Raw genomic sequence first — 26,891 nt, forward strand, 5'->3', positions numbered from 1 at the left:
GGAGAGATGGAAGCTCAAAGGGGACACAAGGAATCCCAGATAAATTTGCTCCTTGTTGCAAAAAACAGCTTTTACTCTGTAGAGTGTGGTTCTCATCCTTTCTGAATCATAGGTTCCTTTGACAACTAGATGAAGGATCGGAGATATCTCTTGAGAAAATTGTTATGGTTGTAGTCTGTCCTATATAATTTCAAGTACATACACACCACCCCCACCAGCTCAAAAATCATAATAGTTACCCAGTAGCACATATCCTTGACATTAAAAGAATGTGTTCAAAGGTATTCATTTAGGCTGCACCTAACAGTCATCAACAGAAGGCTCCATTTCAGTAAATAACAGCATACCTGGCATGATGGGAGTATGCTGACTCTTTGTGTGCATGTCCTTACAGAAATCAAATTCTAATCTAATCTAAACCAAATCTCCAAGCTAAGGTTGTCAGGTTAAAAAAGCCAAGTGCAGAACTGGGTACTTTTTTTTTTAAGGGGTTATACATTGCATGTGCATAGCTTACCTCCGGGAGGATTCAGGAAACGGTTAACAGAGTTGTCTCTAGGGAAGGAAACTTCCAAGTTAAACCTTTTTATACAAAAACATTCTTTTTACCTTGAGTAAAAATGACTCACCAGCTAAATAAAAACCCTGTACCACAGAAACAGGACTGGCCTCCTTGTAGGCAGTGCCTCCATTCGCATCCTCACTGTCTCAAGCCGCCCGAGCTGCTTCTAACAGTTGACGACAAATGTGGACCACTGAAATTTCTCAATCATCGTTTTTATTAATTGGCTTTATAGGTTAAAGTGCATAGTAAAGACAAAAAAGGATATGCATACATAGGAAAAGGACATTTTTCTCACCAACATTAGAAAGACCTGAGATGCCTAAGTGTCTGTTCTAGGAACACTGAACTGAGGGAAAATGTATGCAGGCAGCAGGCCTGGGGGCTGGCTTCTGGCATGGGTCTGGGGCCTGCAGAAGCTGCTGGCATGCTAACCCTGCCCAGGAAAAGCTATAATAGTGTTGGAACAAAGGGTCACACTTTGGATAGGTGCTGCTGGTACCAAATGTAAGTTTAGTTCCATTCAGGGCCCTGGGTAACCAGCACTGCTACTGAACTACTCCTCCTGCAGACAAAGAAACCTCCACCATCCCAAAGTGCCGGTCATAGGAGAGGGTATTGGGGAATCACTCCTTAGGTTAGCCTGGGCCTGCTGCATAAGCCCCCCAGCTGTGGGTAGTCACACCTTTCCCACTCTCAGTGAATATGTAACTGGGTCAGGGTTAGTCACTGAAGTCTTTGTCTTATCACATGCCTCCGTCTCCAGGAGCGAGGGTGCCCAAGGAGGAGGGTGGGAGGGATTTTTGTGCTCCTTGAAAGGATAAGCAGTTCATAAACAACTCCTCTGGACCTCTGTTTATTAAAATTAAAGTTAGTCTACAAGTTAGGGCCTGGCAATTAGCATTCAGTCTGCTTCACTGAGTTCATACACTGTGCCCCTGGAGCACCGCAGAAAAAACATCTGACTGAGTCAGGACCCGGAGATACCGGTAGGTACCCCAAGGTGGAAGCCCCAAACGTGCTCCAGGGAGCCTGTCCACTAACTTGCAGGAGAAAAAAAGAGAAGAAATCTGTTAACTTTGCTCTCAGTTCTGGAGGTAAAGTGCTTATTCTAGCGCAGGGGAAATCTAGAAACAAATGTGGGCAACCCCTAAAAGTGGATCCTTAAGTAGGTGCTAAGACTAAAGGACAATAATAAAAAACAAACTTCGGTTCCTTCAAGAGGGAGCCGACCCCAGCCGGGAGGCGGCCAGGCACAAGGCAGCGGTGTGCCATCTTCCTACAGCATCCTCTGGATCTCCTCAAAGTTCATCAGGTTGTTGGCTGTGTCAGACCAGGCAGCATGCTGGGCTCCATCCATCTCGGGAGCAAGCTGATTGCTCCTTTCCAGAGTATGATTTATGCCCCCAATCACCTCCTTACAGTCAGGACATGTGCCCCTCTGCATGGCTCCCCCACAATCGCTAATCACGTAGATGTGGCCATTGGGGCACTTGAACCAGTGGCCACGAGGAAAACCCATAGCATTGACTATCTGCACTCGTTCTTCCTCTGAGATGCCCAGGCCAGAGCAGGGAAGAGTATTTTTCAGAGCTTCCATCTTTTTCTGCACAAGCTGTTCATCCTCCTGGGTGAACTTACATGTTTTCTCAAGGATCTTCCGGACACTGTAGACCTCTTCTGCTGTGCTACCTTTCATCTTCCCCTCTGCTATCTTGCAGCGGGACAGGAGGTTCACCAGGTACGTGAGCCTCTGGATTTCACTTTGGAGGTCATCCAGCTCCTGGCTGGTAAAGCTCAAACGCTTCTTGGCTAGCCACTCATGGACCTGTTGTAGTCGAATCCCCACTTTCTCTCGCTCTGAGACCTTCACCTTTTTCAGAGAATCCCACAGGCCCGCCAAGTGGCCATAGAAGCTGATGTAATTCTCAACAAGGCCCAGGTCCTTCACGGACAGATTTTTCTGGTCTAACTTCTCCTTCAACATCACAAAGTCTTCAGGAAGCTGCTGATGGAGGAGGCTCTTGCTCTCTAGCAGGGCCTTAAGTTGTTCCTGGCTGGCTGCAATCTCCCCTGCGGAGCCCTGAATCTTTTCCTTGACGATTTCAATCTCTTCCAGTCGCTGTTTGATGCTGGTTCCGTAGCGGAGGTTTTTACGGATGGGCACCTGGCAGATAGGGCACACCTTCAACCTGATGGCAACTTCGTCGTCCTTCTGCTCATCCATGTAGCGGTCCAGGGCTTGCACCTCAAAGATGTGGCTGCAGTCCTCTAGCTGCACAAAGCGGGCGTCGGGCTCATCCTCAAAGCCAAAGAAGATCTGGGTGACTTCCTCCTGGTGGCAGACACGGCACTTCTTGGGGCATGGCTCCCCACACAGACCAATGCAGGGGTGGCCACAAGCCAGCAGCTTGGTACAAGGCACGTAGCACGGGGGCCGGTTGCAGGGCTCAGAGCAGAGTCTGGTGCACTGGTAATGCTGGCAGCGCCAGACACAGGGCTCCACGCAGGGGCTGCACAGCTCCCCGCACTTCCTCTTGCACTGGCTGTGGACACAGCGGTTCTGGCAGGTCCGCTGGCAGGGCGGGCACTCGCCGAGGCACGGCTCCTGGCACTTGTGTGAGCAGATGAGCAGGCGCTTGCAGGGCTGCTGACAGCGCTCGTGGAAGCGCCCTTCGAAGCAGCTGTGGCAGGAGCCGGGACAAGGATGCCCGCAGTCCAAGACGGCGCCACACTTGGTGGTGCACTTGACTGGCAGGTCATACGTGAGGTCTTGCACGTTACCACACTTCACCCGCTGGCTGTGCCCACACTTGAGTTTCACGGTGACCATTTCCGAACATAAACGCACACAGTCCTCACCGCAGGGGTGGCTGCACCTGTGCCCACATTTCAGAACCTTGGGGCAAGGCTCTTGGCAGCAAAAATCTGACTCAGGCATGGAACAAGGAACCATTTGTTCGTGGCCGCACCGAAGAATGATTTTGCGCACCTTCACCTGACAAGGCTGACACTCCTGGAAGCAAACCAGAGGGCACCGGTGCCCGTCCTGGCACATGACCTTCTGGCACGGCTTCATGCACTGGAACTCCTTGTGTGAGCAATCATAGGGGTGACAGGCACGGGTGCAGACGTGCCCACAGCCGAGCCGGAACTCACAGGGTAGGCTGCAGCCTCCTTCGGGCACTTTTTGGAAATCAGAAGCTTTGGATACTAAAGTGTGGGTATCGGGATGGTTCTGGCAGCATAGCCGGAGCGTGCGGCCTATTTGATTGTTCTCTCGAAGAGTATGGATGATCTTGCTCCACAAGGGCACCTTGGCCAGCATCTGCATGTTTCCAATGCAGTACATCCCCTTCTTGGCACGGGACAAGGCCACACAGATGCGGTTGGATATCTGGAGAAAACCCACCTTGCCTTCCTCGTTGCTCCGCACTAATGAGAGGAGGATGATGTCATTTTCTTCTCCTTGGTATTTGTCAACCACATGGACCTTGACGCCAGCAAATGTCTTGGCTGGCATGAGTTTGCGCAGGCAGAAGAGCTGCCCGGTGTAGGTGGTGAGGATGGTGATCTGGGAGGGCAGGTACTCCTGACACAGGAAGTACTTGCACAGTTCCACCACGAAGCGAGCCTCATGCTGGTTCTGGTGGCTTTTGCCTTCTTGGATATCCTGTTCAGGAAAGTTGTGTTCCACAAAGAAAAGGTTGGAAGAGACCCCCTGGAAAGGAAAAGAAGTGATATGTTAGGAGGTTCACTCATGCAATTTCTTCTGTCTTCACGTGTATTGGCCACTGGCCCTATTCCAGGGAGAGACCTTGCAAGGCTTTTTATATACTTTGTACCAAAATCTTTAATTTTGGAGTCAATCACCATGTACTTTCTTTTGGGACCATGGCAAGTAGGGAAATGGATAAAGAATTAGTCTATTTCAGTTTTCAATATATTTGTTTGATATAAATATTTAAAACAGCCATCCACAATCCAACTATTATAGTCCAGGAAATAGGCAGCAGCTATGATGATGAAGATGTTGAGGGACCAGCTAACTTACAAGCACTCCACCGTGCTGACTGCTTTACACACATTATTTCCCTCAAAACAATAATGTAATGAGGCAGCACCCATTATTCTCAATGTACAGAAGACCCTGACACTCAGAAATGGTATATAACTTGCTGAAAAGTTACAAAGCTACTAAGTGGCAGAGCTGGGATTCAAAACCCACGTCTCTATCTCTCAACTTCTATATTATTTCTCCCCTTAATAACCAGCTTTTAAAAAAGCTGGCTCTAGGGGTGCCTGAGTGGCTCAGTCGGTTAAGTGTCTGCCTTGGCTCAGGTCATAATCCCAGGGTCCTGGGATCGAGTCCTGCATTAGGCTCCCTACTCAGCAGAGAGCCTGCTTCTCCCTCTCCCTCTGCCCCTCCCCCCCTGCTCGTGCTCATGCTCTCTCTCAAATAAAATCTTAAAAAAAAAAAAAAAAAAAGCTGGCTTTAGTCCCTTCTGAAAACCCTTTTCCATCCTAAGGAAATACAGCCTTCTAGGCTGTTGAGAGCATCACAGAAAGATCAGGTAGGGCAGACTCACCTTTATCTTCTCATATTTGAGAACAGAGGGATGATTCTCCAGATCCTGGTAAATGTAGGGGGTCAAAAGCCGGGCAATTTCAGGGCGCATGCGGTGCTGAAACAAGATATATATGTCATTAGAAACATGGGCAGAGAATAAGTTTTCTAAAGACTAGGTTGCTGGTGGAAAATCTTGAGGTAACCTGAAAAGAATAGGGAGAAAAGAACAGAATGTAAACAGCTCCTGTGTCCAAAACGAACTCAACAAAGGCTGATCTTGTGGTATTTTGTAACAGAAAAGAAGTCTGACAGTCACTGCATTACTAAACCAGTTTTATTTTTATGAGACTTTCTTACTGGCAGTTGGTAGGTTCCCAGGAGACTTCTCCTGGACATTTGGGAGGTAATAATAAAAGTTCAGCTTCTCACCTGGTAATTCAGACGGACAAAGGGAATGTTTACTTTCACCAGCCGTTCAAAGAGGGATACCTCAAGGTTGAAATTCTTGGCTAGATCATACACGTTGGCACTGGGGCGCAGCTGAGAAAAGAAACAAGTCTGAGGACTCTGTATTGACATATCTTACCCATCCACCCACCCACCCACCCACTCATCAAAATGTTTTTTTAAGTGCCTTATGTGTGCTATTCTAAGTACTGACAGGCTAAGGATAAAGAGCCCCAAGGGCCATGAAGGTAAGAAATACGGGTGATGTGACAGAGTGCTCAGGGGAGGAGTTCGTTTAAATAGGCCTCTCTAAAGAGTGACATCTGAGTTGATGTCAGCATGGAGAAGTTGCTTATCATTTGAAAAGCAAACCATGAGAGGGAGCAGGAGGAGGGCAGGCATGGGAACACAGTGGGCAAATGAGATGGTGACAGAAGTCAGAGAAGCAGGCTGCACCTGAGAATATTTGCCTCTGTAGGCCACTTTAAGAAGCCTGATTTTTATATTAAGTCAATGGAAAATCACTGGAGGGTCTTAAGTTGTAGAGTGACATGATCTGATTTCCTTTTTTTTTTTTTAATATTCACGGCTCCTTTATAAAGAATGGATTAGAGGAATGCAAAAATGGAAGTAGGGGAACAGGAAGCATACTGTTTGAATAGTCCACTTAAAAAGCCAGTGTAGATTATAAAAGTAGCAGAGGGAAGAGATAAAATGAATGACACTACCTCTGAAATATACCCCAAATCTAAGAGCACTTGCTCTTAGATTGAATGTGGAAGGTGAGGGAAAGAATCACAGAAAGCTACTAAGCTTGAGGACTGGTGAGTGCACCCCTCAGTCCTCTGTCTTCCATCTTCTAGGGGCTCCTGCCCTACCTGCTGGTGGTCCCCAATCAGAATGAGGTGCTGGCAAGCTTTGCTCAGTGTGGCAATGGTGTGGGCCTCGAGGACTTCAGCAGCCTCTTCCACAATGACAATCCGAGGCTCCACCTTCTGTAGAATCTGACGGTATTTGGCAGCACCTGGAGTCAAGAGAGAAGAGCCTCCCTGAGCTCAGGCACTGGACCCTGTGACAACTGAGCCCTCACATTCACCAGGGCTGTGCTGACCACTGAATGAGAGAACAAGTGCTGCTGGGTGGTCTCCAAAGCATCACCCATGTTGGTCATTGCTGGGGTTCCGAATGCAGCAGGAATAAGTGGGTACATTTCACCATCAGTTCCCTAAACACAGCTTGCTTTCAGTAGCTTCTCATGGCCTTTTCCCTCTAACCTACTAAAGAAGCTCCTCTTTACCTGTCTTAGTCTGAGAGGAGCTTGGCACCAGGAGTGAACAGCTGGATCAGGTGGAGTTCCCCATGCTTTCCTACCTGTGGTTGTCATTCCTACAACCTGGGCATCTTTCAGGATGTGCAGGTCTTCCTGGAGCCTCAACTCAGCCATTCTCTCTGCCGATGTGCGGTACTGGCGCTCGTAGTTGAGGATCTTTCGGCGGGTGTCAGCCTGGTACATCTGTAGCCACAGCCTGGGGAATGTGAAGAACCAGAAAGGGGAAGATGTGTGCTCTTTGAGAAGGTGGAGGAACCCTCTTTGGTGTGTATAAAGTGGAACCTAGACCCTTGAGGAGCTTACAGACCAGAGAGAGAGAGGAGGAAGAGACCCAGGTTTACTGGGACCCAAGAGTCCAACTTGCCCAACAAAAAGATGTGCAGAGACGTGTACATAGGTGGCCAGGAGCTAAGGAGGGGAGTAGGATAAAGAACAGATGTTAAATATTAAGAAGAGGGCGCCTGGGTGGCTCAGTTGGTTAAGCGACTGCCTTCGGCTCAGGTCATGATCCTGGAGTCTCGGGATCGAGTCCCACATCGGGCTCCTTGCTCGGCAGGGAGCCTGCTTCTCCCTCTGACCCTCTCCCCTCTCATGTGCTCTCTCTCATTCTCTCTGTCTCAAATAAATAAATAAAATCTTAAAAAAAAAAAAAAATTAAGAAGAGAGTAAGGGACTTCAAAAGCTTCAAGAATTTCTCACAAATTCTCCCTGCCCCATCCCTGCCTGAGTCCCCTCCCCTAATTCTCCAGAGTCTTGGTTTACAAGTAAAACAAATCGTATCACTATACTACTCTGCTATAAAACATTCCAACGGCTTTTCAGTACACTTTGAAAAGTGGCTTTTGATAATCCAGGCTCCTCATCTTTGCTCCATGAGGCCTTGCGGTCAGGCCCCTGCCCACCTCTCTCACCTCGCTTTCCATTTCTGAGACACAGCCATGCTGGCTGCCTTCTTTCCATTTCTCAAACGGCCATACTCCTTCCCAGGTCAAGCCTTTATGCATGTGGTCCCCATAATTTCATCTGCTCCCCATTCCCTGCTGGTCTTGCTAACGTCTACTAATCCTTCAGCTCTTGCCTCCAATGTCACTTTCCTGGATACCTCAGACCAGCTCAGATCCTGTGTTAATATTCTTAGCACTCCTTGCTCCTTTCTTTCTTAGTGTTTATATCCACTTGTAACTTTTTATTTGTGCAATTAACTAATTTGTCTCCCTGGATAGACTTTAAGCTCTGTAAGGCTAGAGCCGAGTGTCTTTTTTATCCCATGGCTGCACCCCTAGCACCCAGCTCAGGGGGGTTTTCAACCAATCGTCAGTTAACACTGTTGAAGGTCGGGGTGGAGCGACAGGGGGGTTATGTTCCAGGAACAGAAAAAGAACCCCTTGGGGAAATTACATGAACTGGTTGGGGGGCAGGGGTGGGGAGTGGGCATAATACCTATATAGCTGCCATCGAGAATTCAGGTCCAGCTGCCAAACATCCTGGATTTCACTGGCCTCGGCCTCAGTCATGGTGTTCAGTTTGCGAAGTTCAACCTTCACTTTCTTCTTCATTTTCTTTTTCTGGCTGCGCTGGGTCTGTGGACATCAATACCAGCCAGGGTTACCATCTGAGCAGAGGTGGGCCCAGTTCTAAGACCAAGGTGGGGGCCAGAGCACATTAAATATGGGAGCCGCCACCTCAGAACTTCTCTGACTGTCTTACACTCTCCCAACACATACCCCACTGCAGAGTGGCTAAATGAGGGCTCTGGCTAAATGAGGGCTCTGGAGTCAGTCTGCCTGGGTTCAAAGCCTCATCTACCTCTTATTAAATTGTGGGACCTAGGGGCGCCTGGGTGGCTCAGTTGGTTAAGCGACTGCCTTCGGCTCAGGTCATGATCCTGGAGTCCCGGGATCGGGTCCCGCATCGGGCTCCCTGCTCGGCAGGGAGTCTGCTTCTCCCTCTGGCCCTCCCCCCTCTCATGTGCTCTCTCTCACTCTCTCTCTCAAATAAATAAATCAAATCTTTAAAAAAAAAAAAAAAAAAATTGTGGGACCTAGAGTAAGTTACTCAACCTCTATGTACCTCAGCATCCCCTTCTATAAAATGAGAATAGTAACGGTACATCTTCACAGGGCTGCTGAACTGACTGAAGGAATAAATATATGGAAAGCACTTGGAATACTGCTGATGCTAGTTATCACTGAACGTCTTTTAACCACACTATTTCTCATTCCTAAAACACATGTCACCAAAGTAGTAGACACTGAGTCTTGTTGAATGTCGTACAGGGCCTGCTAAGATGGTCTTAACGCCATCATAGTACCTTCAACAAGTGGGTGAAAGGCACCATTTAGGGGAAAGTACTCTACCCTGGCTCTGTACTAAGTCTGAGGCCATGAGCCTTTAGAAGGATTGGCATGAAAGATGGATGTCACAGTATTATGTACCTGTCCCCCACCTCAAAACCAAACAAATCAACTCCTCCTAAGGCCATGTGGCAGAGAGATGCCCAATCCATAACTCAACATGCTGGGATCAGACTCCATCCATCACCTACAGTGATGGTGAACTGAACTAGAAGATCAGGTTCAAAGCTAGGAGCCCAATGAAAATTGCACCTAGTCAAAGTTGCCTTTGAAAGTCCCTTAAATCATCAATGGAGGTCAGAAAATGTTATTTTGAGTATCTGGTCCTCTACTGTCAAAGCAATGCATGGTAAATTCTGAGGATCTATTGATTCTACCAAAGGAAGGACCAGAGGGAAAGTCTGGGTGTTCACACACCATTCTGGCTTTAAGAAAAACATCAAATTCCAGGGTGAATGAAGGATGAGTATTCCATCCAGACTGTGCAGTTTGCTTCATTCTGCTTTACTTGAATTCTCTAAACTCTTAATGTATTGTTCATAGGCTTATTTGTACTTGAGAAGATAATATCCACGAAAGCACCAAGCACTGAGGTCGTAAGTGTTTGATCTGACCCACATGTGAAGCATTTTTCCAAAAGTTCAAGAGAAGCATTTGGTTACCTGCTTCCTGTTTTTCTAAGTTGGAATTTCTTGCCAAGGCCCCTCTGAAAGAACATAATTTCTATACTCTCGGGAACTGGACCCATCTTATACTATGGTTAAGTTGTAAATTGGGCAAATTAAGTTAACTGTGAGGACAAGGTGAATACACTGCTGTAATAGAAGTAGGTGAAAACAAGGGGCTGCAGTTCTAATCACAACAGATGTTCTCAGGCCTGTTTCAGAAGAGTTTAACTCCCACCCAACTAGCAGTAATAACTGAACTCCCATTTCCCATTCTGTTAGGGCTTCCAGAGGACACGAGCAGGTGAATTTACCTCCCACTCTCCTGCGGTCTGCTCCTGCCCAGCTGTTGTCCCAGGGCCATAGTTGTCTAGCCTCATGGCCAGAAGCACTTTAGCCAACTCGTGGACTGCCCCACTCTCTTCCTTCTTCCGCCGCCGGGGCCTCACCACCTCTTCCTCCTCAATCACCCGGTCTGCTTGAATTAGGTCAGCCTCCTCTGCAATCTCAATCAGCGAACCCTCCTCTTCTCCTTCTTCTTCCTCCTCTTCCCCTTCTGCCTGGGCTAGGAGGAAAGCAGGCAGGACAGTGGTGAAACTCTTGAAGCCAAACAATAGCAGAGGGCACTTACAAGAGCTCAGATGCATGAAGACATTCTCAAGGGGTTTAAGTGGTTACCTCTAGCAGGCGAAACTGGGGGAAATGAGGGTTAGGGGAGGGAGACTTAAGATACTTTTTCGTTATATTTTTAAATACCATATAAATGTATTCCTTTTTTTTTAGATTTTATTTACTTGAAAGAGAGCGAGCAAGAGAGAAGGAGCAGAGGGAGGGGCAGGAGAGGGAGAAGCAGACTCCCTGCTGAGCAGGGAGCTGGACATGGGGCTTGATCCCAGGACTCTGGGATCATGACCTGAGCTGAAGGCAGATGCTTAACCAACTGAGCCACCCAGGCACCCCTAAAGGTATTCCTTTTTAAGAAAGATTTTACTTATGTCAAATACACAAAAGAGATATGCAACATAAATGGGCAATTTAAAAGATAATAAAAGTTCGTAAAATGAACATCCAGGTACCTCACACCCAATTTAAGGAGAAAATCATCCATTTCTTGAAGACCCTTAGGGGCCCGTCTAACCTGAATTTTACTGCTCATACCTTGCCCCCCACCATTCTTTTAAAATAACTTTACCATATATATAATAAATACACACCTCTAAACAACACATCATCTAGTTTTGGCTTTTTTTTTCCTACTTTTTTGAACTCTATACCAAAGGAATAATATTGTGTATATTTTCCTACAGCTTGCTTTTTCCATTCAGCCTGTTTTTGAGATTCATACATTGCCATATATACAGTGACTCATTCCTTTTCACTGTTGTACAGTACTTCATGATCTGAATGGACAGTAATTGATCCATCTGTTGTACAAATGTTGATGAACATTTGAGTTCTTTCTATTTTTTTCTATTATTATAAAGTGGTTGTGCAAATTAATATCCCCCTTAGCAGAGTTCCTACTACTCCATGTTCTGATTTATCAGTGTGGGGTTATAGCAAACTTTAAAATTTTTGCCAATCCGGTGCATAACAGCATCTCATTGTGGTTTTAGCTCCTCTCATTTCTAATGAGCACTCTTTGTATGTTTACTGACCATTAGAATTTCCTATTTTGTGATGTGCTTGTAAAATGTCTTTTATCTATTTTCCTATCAAGCTATTACTTGTCTCTCTCTGATTATCGCTCTTTATACATTCTAGGTATTACTTTTGAGTTTTACTCTCTGGTCTTTACCATATTCCACCTTAAGATGTGATTCTAGGTAGACATGCATTCTTACCTGTATTTCCAGGTCCTGCTGGAGCAACACTTTGGGTGAAAGAGCTGACACCCAGACCCAGCCACTCCAGCATCATGGAATGCTTCCAGCCCTGGAAGCAAATCCATTCGCTATCCTGAGGAAGGAATAATTATCAGTCACGAGAATTCTATGACAACCACTGTAAAAGGAAAGGCTTCTGTGAAGGATCAAAAGTGGTTCCCTTAAAATTTAGAGGCTGTAAGTTGGCAACCCTTGGGCAACTAGATCATTAAATATGACTTGCATAGAATTTTAAAAATAAAAATTTCCTCTCTTGATAAAATCGGGATCTATGGCAGCAATGAGCCTGCATTCAAGAATGGCAACAAATGTCTGGAAGTGGGTTGCCACCACTTCTTTTCCAGTCTGCCAAGCCCTCTCTACTTTCCAATGTCTCATATCTAGTCTGTTAGTCATTTATGGATCCTGACTGACCCCTTCAGGCTTCTGGGTATGTAACCCTAGAAGTCAACAACTCATTGATAAGAGAGCTACCATTTCACTGGGTTCCTGACCAACCACTTTACAGAAATCATGTCAGTTAGTCCTTAGAATATCCTTTGAAGGCAGGCGTTATTATTACCCCTGTTTGACTGCTGAGAGACCTGAGGATCACACTGGCTAAGTCATCTGTATGACTTAGGTCTGCTGACTTCAAGGCTCTCTAGATGTGCTAGGTTGCCTTGTTATAATTTTGTTTGTTTTATTTAACACTCATTTATAGCGCACTAATTAAACTAAGTGGTTTACAAATATTAACTTGCTTATCCAAATAATAATCCCATAAGAATTACATTGATCTAAGAAACCGCCATTTTTGCAAGTCAAATTTACAAATACTGGCAATTTCATATGATTCAACTTAATGTTATTATCATCCCCACTCTATAAAAGAGGAAGCGGGCACAGAAATTTAAGTAACCTTCCTAGAACAAAACCAAAATTCATATCCAGCAAGCTGGCTCCAGAGTCTTGTCTTGCTCTTGACTAGTATACTCAGCCACTTCTCCTCATGAAAAGGTACTTCTCACATTATGGCAGCATCAGAATTATCAAAACAGCTTATGTTTTGGATTGCTGCTTCTGCTGGAGACTCGCTCCAAGTACTGAGGCAAGAGAGATGCTTAGAGCCCTCAGGATGACCCCTACCTGTACTGGTCCATTCATCAGGCTTTTCCAGTGCTGGGGGGAGATGTATTTCTCCAGGTGCTGTTCCCGTAATACACCGCGCATGGTGCACTCCAGGGTCTGGGCCCCTTCATGCAGTTCTTGCTCTGACTCTTTCATTTGTGTCACAATCTGCCAAGAACAGAAGGAAAGAAATGATGAGGAAGCACCATCATCCCCTGAATTCAGTTCCTGCCATGAGAGAAAACAAAGCTAAGACAGGAACAGCAAGAAGAGAGAATAAATAAATAGACCAGTCAACAAACCAACTTCCAACCACATTATTGTGGTCTCAAAACCAAAGGATTACTATCCAAAATGTCTAAAAGACTCCTACCAACCAGTAAGAAAAGGAAACAGCTAATACAACAGAAAAACAGGCCAAGGACACTGCTGCAGACACTTCTCTCTTTCTTGGTAATAGGAACTCAGAGTTTTGTTTGGGTACACTGCTGCCCAGCTAGAAGATGGGCTGTAAGCTAGGGCTGCTGGTGGTTTGGGGAAGTGGCTTTAAAAGGTCCTGGCAGGGGCTGGGAGGGGTGGTGTGCCCTTTCTGCCCTTTCTCCATCTTGATTATGAGGGCAAAGGTCACACCATGGGACCAGCAGAGTGGACTGTTGGAAGGAACCTCGGTCCTTCACCACTCTGTAGAGTGCCTCCCTATTGTCCCTGGACCGCATACCCAGAGAGACACTGCTCTCTAGCAAATTTCCACCTTGAACTATCTCGGATAGCCCCAGCCGGAACTCACACTCATGTAGGCCCTCCGGAGGTGCATGGGGAGGCTACGGCGGAACTCCCGCTTGTTCCTCAGCTCTCTCAGGGTGAACTGCTTCAGGATTTCACTGTTGCTCCTTCCACCTACCCGCACAATGCTGGTCTTCTGACACTTGTAGATGCCTGTGGAGCAAGGTGGAGCACAGCAGAGGTGAGACAAGCTATGCTGGATTCTCTTAGGAGAGAGCTCTATGTGTTTGGGATATTGTCACAGCTGCTCCCTTAGGGAACAAGCTGATGCTTACAGGAATCTACCCCAGAGATGAAAGACCTGCAGAGCCGTTGTGTGGTGCTTAAGAACATAGGCTTTAGAATCAGACAACTGGGGACCCAAATCTTGATTTCACCACTATTGCTATGTAAACTACGGCAAGTTACTTAACTTGAGCTCCAGTTCTTCATCTGTGATTTGAAGACAGAAATACTTTCCTTACAGGGCTATGGTCTGGATAAATGAGAGAGCATCTGTATAGCTCCCAGGCAGGTCCTGGCACAAGGCAAGCACTTAGTAAATGTTCTCTGTTATTCACTCTACAGGTATTTGCTGATTGGTCATTGTGTGCCAGGCATGTGCTAGGTTCTTAAGATATAGCTTAAGACTCAGTTCCTAATTTGTTCTCATGTCTCGAAGTCTGGCAGAGAAGATACACATTAAACAGTTTATCATAATAGCAATGAGTACGGTAAAGACTATAAGCTCATGATGCTCTAAGTATGTAACAGGGGACCTTACCTAGTTTAGGTGGGTAGTGATCTAATTCTTGAGGGTCTAGTATTTAAACTGAGATCCCAAGAATAAAAAAGATTTAATCTAGATTAAAGGAAGATATAGAATGGAAAATATTATAAGGAAAATGAAAAACATATACTTACTCATTCATTAATGCAATTAGTATTTTTTTCAGTACCTAGTATGTGCCAGAATCTATGAATATAGCAAAAAACGGGACTATCCCTCACAGTTTTTAGAGTCTAGGGTAAAAACACATACAATAAATTGTTACATACGTATTAAGTTTCTGAAGAAAAAATACAAAAGGAGACTTAACCTTGTCTGGGGGCAATTGGGAGTCTACTTGAAGAGAGATTTAAGGTGACACCTGAAGAATGAATTGGAGCCAACCAGGCTAGATGAGGTCAAGATGGAGAGAGAGGGAGAGAGAAAAATGTGCCTTCTAGGGAGGGGAAAACAGTATGGTCCAAGGGAGAAGCTGGAAGAACTGAAGACAATTGGTGTTGCTGGAGTTAGGGAGAACAAGGGAAGAGGTAGGAGATAATGCTCAGAATTAGGCTGGAGCAGACCACACACGGCCTTGCAGGTCATAGAAAGGACTATGGACTTAGTTCAAAGACATTAAAAAGCTACTGAAGTTGCTGATAGTTCAATTATAAATGTCTTGATGGAGAACAATTTGGCCTAGACTTACCTTCCAGAAACTGGTCCAAAGCATGATTAGTGTAGCATACAACCAAGATGGGGAATTTCTGGACGCTAATTTGCCAGACAGGCTCGTTGGTTAGAAGCGCCTGAACAATTTTTAGACCCACGTAGGTTTTGCCTAGAAAACAAGGAAACAGGAGAGTTAAAAAAAAAAATTACAGACTTCCTAGAAGGAGTAATTAATTATTTACAGCACATTATTATTTTATTTTATTTTTAAAGATTTCATTTATTTATTTGACGGAGAGATACATAGCGAAGAGCAGGAACACAAGCAGGGGGAGTGGGAGCGGGAGAAGCAGGCTTCCCACTGAGCAGGGCAGGACCCTGGGATCATGCCCTGAGCCGAAGGCAGACGCTTAATATTGAGCCACCCAGGAGCCCCAGCAAATTATTATTTTAAAAAATTTAAACTGAGATTGTTTAAAATCCAAGAAGCACAAATGGGTATATAACGAAAAGCCCCCATGCTCTTCTGGCCCCAGCCACCCAGTTCCTCTCTTGGAAGCAACCAATATTACCAGTTTTTTGTGTCACTTTCCAGAGTTAGTCATACTTTGCAAATGCAAACAAGTAAAAACACAGTCTTTCTCTAGCCTTCCCTTTTTTTTTAAATGGAAATAGTTGCAGACTATTTTCACTATTCTACATCTTGCTTTTTTCACTTAATGTACCTTGGAGATAGTTCTCTATCAGCACATAAAAAGAATCCCCCCTCCCCTGTCTCTTTTTTCACAGCTGTAAGATGTTTTTTCACAACTGTAAGGTATTTTTTAGCCAGTACCCTCATGCAATAAATTATTTAGAAATGCTTTCTATATATCACAATAGACTTGCCTTTGTGATAGGAGGGGAAAACTCAAAGAAATCAATATTGAAGTTAAAGTTACAGACTCATTCGTAAATGGCCAATAATTAATTAAGTCTACAAACAGCTAAATTCTTACTCTGTGTCAGGCTGAGAAGGTAGCTACTGTCCTGGTAAAATTCAGAGTAAGTGAGGAAGCAACAGAAGAAAATCAAAGATTTCAGTATAGCAAGATAAATAACAATTTCCTTCCTTTTTTTCCTTCAAATAATAAGTACTGAGTGCCTAATACATGTCAGGCACTGTGTTAGGTGCAAGAAATAGGACAGTCAGCAAAACAGCCACGGTTCTTATCTTCCTGGAACGTACAGACTTGCAGAAGAAAAAGATATCAATCACACAAACAAATGTAAAATCATAAAGGTGGGAAATGAGAAATACACGGTACCCCCCCCAAAAATAATTGGGATTTTGGCGTAGTCGATGAAGTTAGAAGAGACTTCCCTGGGGAAGTGAAAACGGAGTTAAGAGTGGGCAAGAAGGAATAGGGATGGGGCTGCCATCTTCCAGGTAAGTAAAGACTGAGGCTTGGCTTCAGCAGTAGAGATGAGATAAGGAGGCAGACCGGGGAGAAGTTTCAGAGGTTAACATCGATTGGAACTTGATGATGGTTTGGTTAGGGTGGGAAGCAGAAAAGGAAAACTAGGTATCTGGTTACAGGACTGGATGGATAAGGATACCTCAAGAGGAAAGAAAATCTCTATAATTCAATAGTTACTCTATCTCCTCCTCCTACTTCCTTCCCCTTAGAACGGGTACTTTTTGGGATTTCTACCTCAAAAATGACTCCCTTTATTACTTCCCCCTCATATTCACAGCTATGCTCTTTCCTAATAACCATTTAGGTATGTGACTTAAGCAAGCCTGAAATTATTACTATACTTGGAACGAAAGTATACTTGGAACTAAAGTCCTACTTCAAGTGATTAACATTAAGGGAAATTATCTGTAACATGTAGATTTTGAGACAAAACGGCTCCTACAAATCAATAAGAAGCCATTTGAAAAGAAGCCAATCCACAGAAGTAGTAATATAAACAGCTAATAAACTCAAGAAAGGATATTTAATCTCATTCTTCATTAAACAAATACATATTAACCACTGTGATATACATTTCCAGGGGGCAATTTGGCAAGATCTATTAAAATTACAAATTTACATATTCTTTGATCAAGTTAGGAATTTCTCTTCTGCATTTATTTTGTTTGCATATGAAATGACTCACAAATAAGACTATTCATTGAAATGTTATTTATATTAATAAATCTTTCCACATGGGACTGGTTAGATTATTCCATTGCATGGAATATTATGCAGTCATAAACAAGAGCTACTACTTATGTACCAATATGAAAAGATCACCAAGATATTTTATAAGTGGACAAAGCAACATGCACAAGAGTGTTTCTAGCACAGTGGGTTAAAAAAAAGTAAGGGGTGGGGTGCCGAGGAGCTGGCTCAGTCAGTGAAGCATGTGACTCTTGGTCTCAGATTATGGGTTCGAGCCCCACATTGGATGTGGAGATTACTTAAAAATAAAATCTTTAAGGGGCGCCTGGGTGGCACAGTTGGTTAAGCATCCAACTCTTGGTTTCAGCTCAGGTCATGCTCTCAGGGTCATCAGATTGAGCCCTGAATTGGGTTCTGTGCTCAGCGTGGAGTCTACTTAAGTTTTTCTTTCCCTTGTCCTCTACCCATCCCCCCTGTTCTCTCTCTCTCCCAATCTCCCCAAAATAAATAAATAAATCTTAAAAAAAAAAAAAGAAAATCTTTAAAAAACAAAGAAAAGAAAATAGTAAAGGGTGTAAATATATTCAATTCATGCATTTGCTTGAATATTCACAGAATATCTCCGGAAGGATAAAATAAGAAAATAACATTGTTTGCTTTAGGGAAGGGAACAGAGTGGAATAGTAAGAGGAAGGAGACTTTTTAAAAACTTTGAACCTTTTTTTTTTTTTTAAAGATTTTATTTATTTATTTGACAGAGAGAGACACAGCGAGAGAGGGAACACAAGCAGGGGGAGTGGGAGAGGGAGAAGCAGGCTTCCCGCGGAGCAGGGAGCCCGATGCGGGGCTTGATCCCAGGACCCTGTGATCATGACCCGAGCCGAAGGCAGACGCTTAACGACTGAGCCACCCAGGCGCCCTGAACCATTTTTTATTAAACTAAAAACAGGGGCATCTGGGTGACTCAGTCAGTTGAGCAGCTGATTCTTGATTTTGGCTCAGGTCATGATCTCGGGGTCCTAGAATTGGGGCCCCACGTTGGGCTCCGCACTTGGCGGGGAGTCTGCTTAAGGATTCTCTCTCTCCCTCTCTCCCCCCCAACCTACGTGCTCTCTCTCTCTCTAAATAAATAAATCTTAAAACAAACCAAAAACGTAAAAACTAATGGGTCAAAATTTTTAACCTTGCAGATCAGCAAAAAAGACGGGTAACAAGACTGGAAAAGATGTAAGGAAATGGGAACACTAGTTCATTCTTGGTGGAAGTATAAACTGGTAATCCTCTTTTTTTTTTTATTTCATTTATTTGAGAGAGAGAGAGCATACAAGCAGGGGGGAGGGGCAGAGGGAGACGCAGACCCCATGCTGAGCAGGGAGCCCGACACGGGACTCGATCCCAGGACTGTGGGATCATGACCTAAGCCAAAGGCAGATGCTTAACCAACTGAGCCACCCTGGCACCCCTCTTTTTTTTTTTAAGCCTTCAAAGTATCTCTTTAATTATGCATATTTTCCCATTATGTAAGTGTTTCTTACCAGAAAGAACCTTCCACTGGTGCCTGGGTGGCTCGGTCAGTTAAGCATCTCTCGGTTTAGTTCAGATCATGATCTCAGGTTCCTGAGATCGAGCCTCACATCAGACTCTGAGCCAAGAGAAGTATGGTGTGGTAGATAGGAGAGCCAGGACAAAATAAGCCAGACTGCCTGAGTTCAAGTCCTAGGTCTGTCACTTACCATCTGTATGAATGTCAACATATTATTCAACCTCTCTTTGCCTTAGTTTTTCATCTGTAAAATGGAATTGTTTCTACTTCAGAGTTGTTTAAGATGTAATGAGTTGATATACATGGAAAGCATATAAAACACTACTTGGCACATAGTGCTGTTATTATGTATTTGATACTATTTAACATAAAATCAGGGGCACCTAGGTGGCTCAGTCAGTTGGGTGTCCGACTCTTGATTTTGGCTTGTGTTCTGATCTCAGGGTTGTGGGATCGAGCTCTGAGTCAGGCTCTGTGCTTGGCATGGAGTTTCCTTGTCCCTCTCCCTCTGCTCCTCTGCTCCCCCTGCTTGTTCTTGCTTTCTCAAATAAATAAAATTTCTTTAAAAACTAAGAAGTAAATATAAAACCAAATAAAAATTAATATAGCCTTTGACGAAGCAAAGGTCATGCAACTTCCTAAGTCTGACCCCATAGCAGTCTTCTCTAACCTTGAGATTTTGATTACTATGCATACGAATGGATGCCCACTGGAAAATCACCAGGAACAGCTACTTTATAGATAAGTCTAATGCCCATTTTAGGAGAATGTCTCTAATCAAGATACTCTAGAAACCTACAGTCAAGCCTCCCTTGCCTATCTCATAGGGCAGATGTCATGTGGTCTGAAAAATTCTCTTACCTGTTCCAGGAGGACCTTGAATAATAGCCAGTTCCCTTGTGAGAGCAAACTGCAAGGCTTCCATTTGAGAGTCATCCAGCTTCAAGGCTTCTTTTGAGGGCCACTGGCTGGGGTCTAAGACATTCACTCTGGCATGTCTCAAGCCCTCAGCATTGCTCAGAGATTCTCCAGTGGCCGAGGGATTCTTTATTAAGGGAGTGAAATCATATCTACCCCCCATTAGCAAGTACCATGGCTCCTTCACGTAAGAGTCACATTCCACAATGTTCCTCTGGAAGGGGACGTCTTCCTCCTGGACCTCCTGGAGTCCTTCCAGGACATGCCTATAGGCCTCAAAGTATGCAGTTGTCTCCACCATGAGGAAAGAGTCAGATGGCTGGACCTCTGCTAGCAACTGTTGGCTCTGCTCATTGAAGGAGAGCTGAACAATTCCTCGGCAGAGATCTTCCTGCTCCCGGTTAGACACAGTGGCAAAAAGAAATGTTTCAAAGTTGTCCTTGGACATGCACACCAAAGATCCATAGAGCAATCGCTTGGAATTCTGCCAGCGAACAAACTTGAGTGGTTTTGTGTCAAACTGCACCTTGTAGACAATGCCTGATGATGAACACACAGGGGTGATAATCCTGGTATCAAAGTAGATTCGGATGTCATCAAACTTTCTCTTCCTCAGGCCTTGGTCTTCAAAGCTTTGGAGAAGTTCCAAAATGCCTTCTCGCAGGGGTCTAACAAAATCTTCTCTCAAGAGTCGGAAGTGGGTATCCAGATAGATAGCAGTGCTTTCATATTTTCCAGTAATGATGTTGGGACGAAGGAATGGCCTCTCATCCAAGTGCACTTCATTGTAAGTAGGGTAAATGGGCATGGTCCTGTAGCTCTCAACATGGTCTTCTGCCTCAGGCTGCACTAATGTGTAGGTGTCCACCCTTAAAGTGCCCTCTCGCCTCTTTTCCTGCAGATGTTCAATGATGGTCTGCACCTTTTCCAGGTTCTTCTCTGTCTCCTCTTCTATGTCAACCCCAGAGGCTCTCAAAGCATTCAGAGAAGCTGGCAGGAGGGAAATGAGCATGGAAGTTTCCTGCACAGAGCTGGCGGGGAAGACACTTACAAGATCCTGGAGGAGGGAGATGATGTTGCTTATGTGTTCTGGATACTGGTTTCGAATATCAGGGATGGGCTCAGTGATCATCCCTACCACGTAAGTCGGGAGGCAGACTTTGAGGAATTTGGAGTTCTTCAGCATGCCCAGGACATGGAGAACGCTCTGGCGGTCCATTTTAGAACTGCAAGCCTTCCGAAGAACCTGGCAGATGAGCTCAAGGAAGTTGGATTTCATAACAGAATGAGACAGGAGCTCTTTCAGCCCTACACTTGTAGCAAGAGTGATGACCACCTCAGAAGGGTCTTTCTGCAGAAGATTTTCTAGGAATTTGTAGCCCAGTTTCTTCACCTGCTGTGGCTGTTCTGAAGGCTTCTGGTGGGGGGTCCGCCACTGCTGGAAGTTTTCATCAGACCATGATGGTCTGTGATTCCTTCCCTCCTGGTTGCCATTTCTCCGCCTAGCATCATTTTCCTGACCACGTCTTTGGCCTCTAGGTTCATCACTGGTGTGCCCCTCATGGCTTCTCCTTCCCTGATGTGGGTTCCTGCCCATAGCTCCAAACCTTTCTTCTCTCTGCCGTACAGGAACAGCGTGGTTGGTGGCCCTAGGATGCCTTCCGGGCTGGTTGGCTCCTCCTCTGAGAGCACTGGCTGGTGGGTTATTGGCCTGATTTCTAGCTCTTGGTGGTAATTCTCCATCTACAGGCCCTAAACACAATGGAAATATTGGGTAAGCACAAAAATGAAGGTGTAAGGAAATCTAATAGAACAACAATGGAAAGACTCTCATTTTCAAAAACAACTAAGGAACTCAGATTTTCTTTGCAGAGAAAGTTTCCTAAAAAGCCATGTAATAAATGTAAAATAGATTACTATGGTTGCTGTATATATTATGAAAACGTTTTTTCAGAGGGTGCAAAAGGGAAAAAGAACATCTGCTGGGGCACCTGGCTGGCTAGCACGCAACTCTTGATCTTGGGGTCCTGAGTTCAAGCCTCATGCTGGATGTAGAGATTACTTAAATAAATAAAACTTAAAAAAACAAGAATAAACATTTTTTGAATGCCTAATACATACTAGAGAATAAATACTTGCAGTATCTCATTTAGTCCTCATAAGCTGGGATTGTTTCAGAGGGTCAAAAAGATTAGCTCATTGCTTCTAGTTTTTTGCCAATACCAAATGATTGCTAAAACATGAGTTCCACAGCCAAACAGATCTGGTTCAAATCTCATCCTTGATACTTCCTCACTGTATAACCTTGGCCAAGTCGCATAATTTCTCTAAGCCTAAGTATCTATGTGGGTGTAAATATTAAATATTTATAAGATGCTTAGTAGAGTACCTGACACATAAAAAGTTCTCATTACTAGCAGCACTAATACTACTTTTCTATTGGGAACACCCTATTGACTTCTAGAGTCACTGGTTCTACCACTAAACAATTACGTCACAGGCGACAGAGGCATCAAGTGGCATAAAGTTACAAGAGAAATGCTTCTTGAAATTTGTCCAGCATCAGATGGCAAAGGGGATGGTGGGGCTTCCTTTACCAAGATGTTTTTGAGCTAATTAATACGTTGAAAAGGAAACTGAAAAATGAAACTGAACTTCTGTTTTAGGAAACTCAAAAATGAAACTTAAGTTTTTCTCCCTTCTGAAGCACAAGTTCATCCACATAGTATTATCTACTATCAACCCTCAGACCAGAAGTTGTTGGGGGAGGGAGGAGATACACCCAGTCCACACATGAAAGTTAACATCATCCTGTGGATAAAGTTGAACTTGTTTTCCTTAATCTGCCACACATTTCTTTTTTAGGATTTTATTTATTTGACAGAGAGAGACACAGTGAGAGGGAACATAAGTAGGAGAGGGAGAAGCAGGCTTCCCGCCGAGCAGAGAGCCCAATGCGGGGCTCAATCCCAGGATGCTGGGACCATGACCCGAGCTGAAGGCAGACACCCAACAACTGAGCCACCCAGGTGCCCCTTGCCACACATTTAAGTAACTTGGCCAATGTACCCAAGCCCAGTTTTTTTTTGTTTTTTTCTTTTTAAAGATTTATTTATTTATTTGAGAGAGCGAGAATGAGAGAGAGTACATGAGAGGGGGGAGGGTCAGAGGGAGAAGCAGGCTCCTCGCTGAGCAGGGAGCCCAATGCGGGACTCGATCCCGGGACTCCAGGATCATGACCTGAGCCGAAGGCAGTTGCTTAACCAACTGAGCCACCCAGGCGCCCCCAAGCCCAGTTTTTTTCACTTTCCTCTCCTATAAAATTGACAGAGCTGACCCAACTTAGCAGAATTACTTGGGAGATTTAAAAACAGCAAAATAAGATTGTATACAATGATGTGAAGGTAAAAATGTTATGAACACACATCATAGTCAAGATGATCGTACCATTTCATGACATCAGATGCTAAATCCATTTTTGTACATTTTTTGTTTTGCACTTTGTAGAGGAAATTTTATCGTGACAACATAAAGGAACATTTGATAAAACATAAATACTGTATTACTGAAATCTACATTTTTAAGTGTTACTTTCTTATTCACTTTTCAAACTCTCAAAGTATCAGAAGTCCTCCTTCTAATAAAACTTGATGTTTTAAAGAATGAAAAACTGTCTTGTTTCTCCCATATTCTTCCAACATTCATGCAGCTCAAAAAATAAAATTCAAGTTCTTTCTCATCTGTTCCACAGCTGAACTCAGATGACATATTGCAAACTTAGGGAAAACCAAGAATCCATTTGGTTTTGTTTTAGAAAGTTCTAAGCAAACAATCATCATAGCAATAGTGATGCTTTCGGAACTGCTTTGGTGACTAGGGTTCTAGACACGTTATCACATACACATCCACTAGCCATGTATGAATGTTAAGAATATTAGACATGGCTAGTCTGATAAAGATGTGTAAAACAACACATGTAACTTTGAAGACTTAATACCAAAAATAGGGTAAATATCTCATTAAAATTTCTTTATACTGATAACACCTTAACATAATATTTAAATATTTGGGGGAACAGGTAAAAATACGGAAATTATTAAAGTACTATGATAATAAAATATATGCATTCAAGGGGCACCCGGGTGGCTCAGATGGTTAAACGTCTGCCTTCAGCTCAGGTCATGATCCCAGGGTCCTGGGATCAAGCCCTGCATCGGGCTCTCTGCTCCGCGGGAAGCCTGCTTCTCCCCCTCCCACTCCCCCTGCTTGTGTTCCCTCTCTCGCTGTGTCTCTCTCTGTCAAATAAATAAATAAAATCTTAAATATATATATATATATGCATTCAATTATTACAATAAAATGACATCACCTGGATATACTTATTTAAATAGGTGTTAAATTTTATTAAATTAGTAATAAATTTCAAAAACGGATTTCACCTGTTTCTTTTTGCTTTTTTAATGATGCTACTAGAAAATTAAAGATTACATTTTTGACTTGATTATGTTTCTATTGGGGGGTGTTGCTCTAAACCAGAGTTATTTCCAATTCAGACACCTTATCACTACCTTTGTTAAAGTGAACTGTACCCATTCATCAGCTCTCTTAGGGAAAAGAGAAGGCTATTTATTTTTCAGAGTCATTCATGCTATGGCTAAGGAATAAGTCATTCTTTACTTGACAGATGCTGTCAATCTTAGATGGGCCTGCTTATTCATACAGAACTCAATTTCCTTCCCATTAGGCAGAAAATCTTGCTCACCTCTGTGGTTAGTATAGGGATTCCTTGGCCAGGCCTCCAAGCAAGGTCTTCTGTCCTCCATGTCTGAGTTACCCGAATTCCTTCACGTTCACGTTACTTTCAGTTATCTGGAAATCTGCACAGATTGAGAGAGATCAGGGTCCTTGAAATACAGCATCTAGCAGAAAAAAATCCAAAATAGCATCAAGCCAATCCTTCTGCCTCTACATCTTAATGATCTGTTAACTAAGAGTTAAACACAGATTTAATCATGGGCACGAGTGTTCAACTCTGTGAATGCCCAAATATGACATAAAATGTTAAGTTCACAATTTAGATGATTTCAAATTTCCCCTTCTCTTTATCCTTGCACTTCACTGGGGTAGAAGGAATTATCAATTCCCATTCAAAACTACTATTTGGTTTATGCCTTTAGTCAAGTTACTTAATCAGTTGCTAGGATTCATTTTCCTCTCCCATAAAGCAGACAAATATTGTTTCCAGGACAGAAAGTAGTACATTTCTGTTAATCCAAAAACGATGTATTCACCATCCCACCCAGCATTTCTATTATACAGTATTCTATAGCTCACAGTATTCTATAGTTTGTAAATAATTAGTGAGCAGTTATCCCTTATCCTATTCTTTGGAATGCAGCCAAACTGATTAAGCCCTCTATTCTACTGAATCAAGAGAAGGAAATTACATGTTTCAATAACCAGAGGCTTAGCCTCTACAGGATGCTGTTTCCCCAGGATCAGCTAGAAATCTGTAGTTCTTTCCTTCTCCTCTTTCTTCTACCTTGAAGGTTTTTGACAGTGATCCTATAAGAGGAAGAGGAAGCCCCTTTAAGGGAACTTCTTAATACAACTCACACACATCATATGACCTGGGGCTAGGGAAAGAGTGGGTGACTCAGAGTCCTCAGCAAAGGGATTTCTGAGACTGTCCCTCTCACTGAGTTTTAAAATATTCATAGTTGGAAACTGTGAATAGATTTGGCATTATATGAGGAGTAAGTAGCTTTTATCCTCATCAGAAAAAGGAGTCCTTTTCCTTCCTGCTGGGAATATTGTGGGTGCATCTCTTTCCTCATCATATCAAACCTAGCTCTCAAGTGCAGATTCAGTATTTTGGTTTTGGGGTTTTTTTTTCCTTAATTAAAAAAAAAATTCTGAGAAGAAAATGCCTTCTTTCTCTTGTTGAAAAATACTAAAATAGAAACTCAAATTTTCTGGGATGAAAGAAATGGGAAAAAACAAAAAAGAGAGCAAAGGGAGGACCAAAGAGAACAGGAAATGCCATGGAAAAAAGGCAGACTAAAGTGGGTCTCTTTGGGAGTCAAGGCCTAAAAGGGCAGGAAGAAGAAAATCAGTGATGGCCAAGCTGGTAGAGGGGTCAAATCAGAGGAGAATGGTAATTACCACAGTGAGGGGAATGGAAGAGACTGAAACGCGCAGCCAGAGGTGGGTATCAGGGGAATTCTCCAGGGTCCCTAGAGGGTAGTAGAAGGAAGAATGCAGGAATCACTGGCACCCAGGAGCCCAGGGGGTCCTGATGGAAGTATTAGGGGGTCGAGGGGGAGTCAGGGCCGTGCGGTAGCATGAAGAAGGTGCCATGGCTAGGCTGGGCCGGAATGGCAGGGGAGGTAGGGGGGCCTTCAGAAGAAGAGGGTCGGGCTGAGCTCAGTTGGGGGGGGGCTATAAGTAGGGATGGGGCGTGCAGGTGCTGAGGGTGCTTCCTAAAGCTGGGGGTGAAGAAGGCGATGGCAGGTAAGGACAGACGAAGATGAAGGGGGCGGCTGGGGCAGAAAGCGAGGGCAGAGATGGAGGTGGGGAGCAGAACTATCTGAGGGGATCAGAGGCAGAGGTGGCGATGGGGGCGCCGAAAGGGCAATGGGGCTCCGAGGGGGGCACCTGGGACTCTGAGATGGATGATGGGGAGACGGGGCGCCGAAGGGGTGGCGGGGTACTGAGGAGGCGGCGGGGATGCTAAGGCGAGTACCGGGCGCCGGGAGAAGCGGCGGCAGAGGCAGTGGCGGGCGGCGCGGGCGCCGGGGGTCGCTGCGGGCAGAAGCAGGTGCGGGGCCGGGGCGGGGGTCACTCACCCGGCTCCGGCGCGTCTTCTCGCAGCCGCAGCCTTCGCACTGGTGCTCGGGCCCAGGAAGGTCCGCGGCCCCGCCCGGCGCCGCGCACTTTCGGTTTCCTTTCCCCGCAGACACTGGGCGGGGCGAGGGGCCGGGCGGGCGGCCGGGAGGAGGAGGAGAACTGGGATGGGGGGAGGAGGAGAGCTGGGGTGGGGGGTGGAGGAGGGGACCTCGGGGCTGCGAGCGAGGGGGCCGGGCCCTGTGGCACTGCCGGCGCCCCCGCCCTCAGGCTGGGCCGGGCGGGCGGCCGGGAGGAGGAGGAGAAC

At 44.7% G+C, this 26,891-nt stretch overlaps 1 protein-coding gene across 3 annotated transcripts; it reads right to left on the reverse strand.

The window, feature by feature from the left end:
- Window positions 1-756: 756 nt before the first annotated feature.
- Window positions 757-26,692, reverse strand: ZNFX1 (zinc finger NFX1-type containing 1). Of its 3 annotated transcripts, none has more exons than XM_035025375.1 (14): window positions 26,587-26,692; window positions 24,501-24,615; window positions 19,682-21,490; window positions 15,165-15,296; window positions 13,712-13,860; window positions 12,943-13,092; window positions 11,773-11,887; window positions 10,243-10,493; window positions 8,350-8,489; window positions 6,951-7,105; window positions 6,458-6,603; window positions 5,562-5,672; window positions 5,152-5,247; window positions 757-4,283 (listed from the first exon to the last, which is right to left on the reverse strand). In XM_035025375.1, exons 2-14 carry the CDS (start codon window positions 24,559-24,561, stop codon window positions 1,842-1,844), a joined length of 5,757 nt encoding a protein of 1,918 aa, XP_034881266.1. In that variant the 5' UTR covers window positions 24,562-24,615; window positions 26,587-26,692; the 3' UTR covers window positions 757-1,841. The 3 variants fall into 3 exon arrangements, with proteins under 3 accessions (XP_034881266.1, XP_034881267.1, XP_034881268.1); XM_035025376.1 differs by having other exon boundaries at window positions 24,501-24,657; window positions 26,587-26,690; XM_035025377.1 differs by lacking the exon at window positions 26,587-26,692 and adding an exon at window positions 25,186-25,491.
- Between the last annotated feature and the right edge of the window lie 199 nt (window positions 26,693-26,891).

The sequence above is a fragment of the Mirounga leonina genome, unplaced genomic scaffold (assembly GCF_011800145.1).
Source record: "Mirounga leonina isolate KUSES-001 unplaced genomic scaffold, KU_Mleo_1.0 Mir_195, whole genome shotgun sequence".
NCBI classification, from domain to species: domain Eukaryota; kingdom Metazoa; phylum Chordata; class Mammalia; order Carnivora; family Phocidae; genus Mirounga; species Mirounga leonina.

Coding starts and splice junctions, on each gene's coding strand:
- ZNFX1 (XM_035025375.1), bottom strand. CDS start 24,561: ATGGAGGACAGAAGACCTTGCTTGGAGGCCTGGCCAAGGAATCCCTAT. Junction 11,888..12,942: donor TGATGAATGGACCAGTACAG/GTAGGGGTCATC, acceptor TTCCTTCCTCAG/GATAGCGAATGGATTTGCTT. Junction 5,248..5,561: donor TTGTCCGTCTGAATTACCAG/GTGAGAAGCTGA, acceptor ATCTTGTTTCAG/CACCGCATGCGCCCTGAAAT.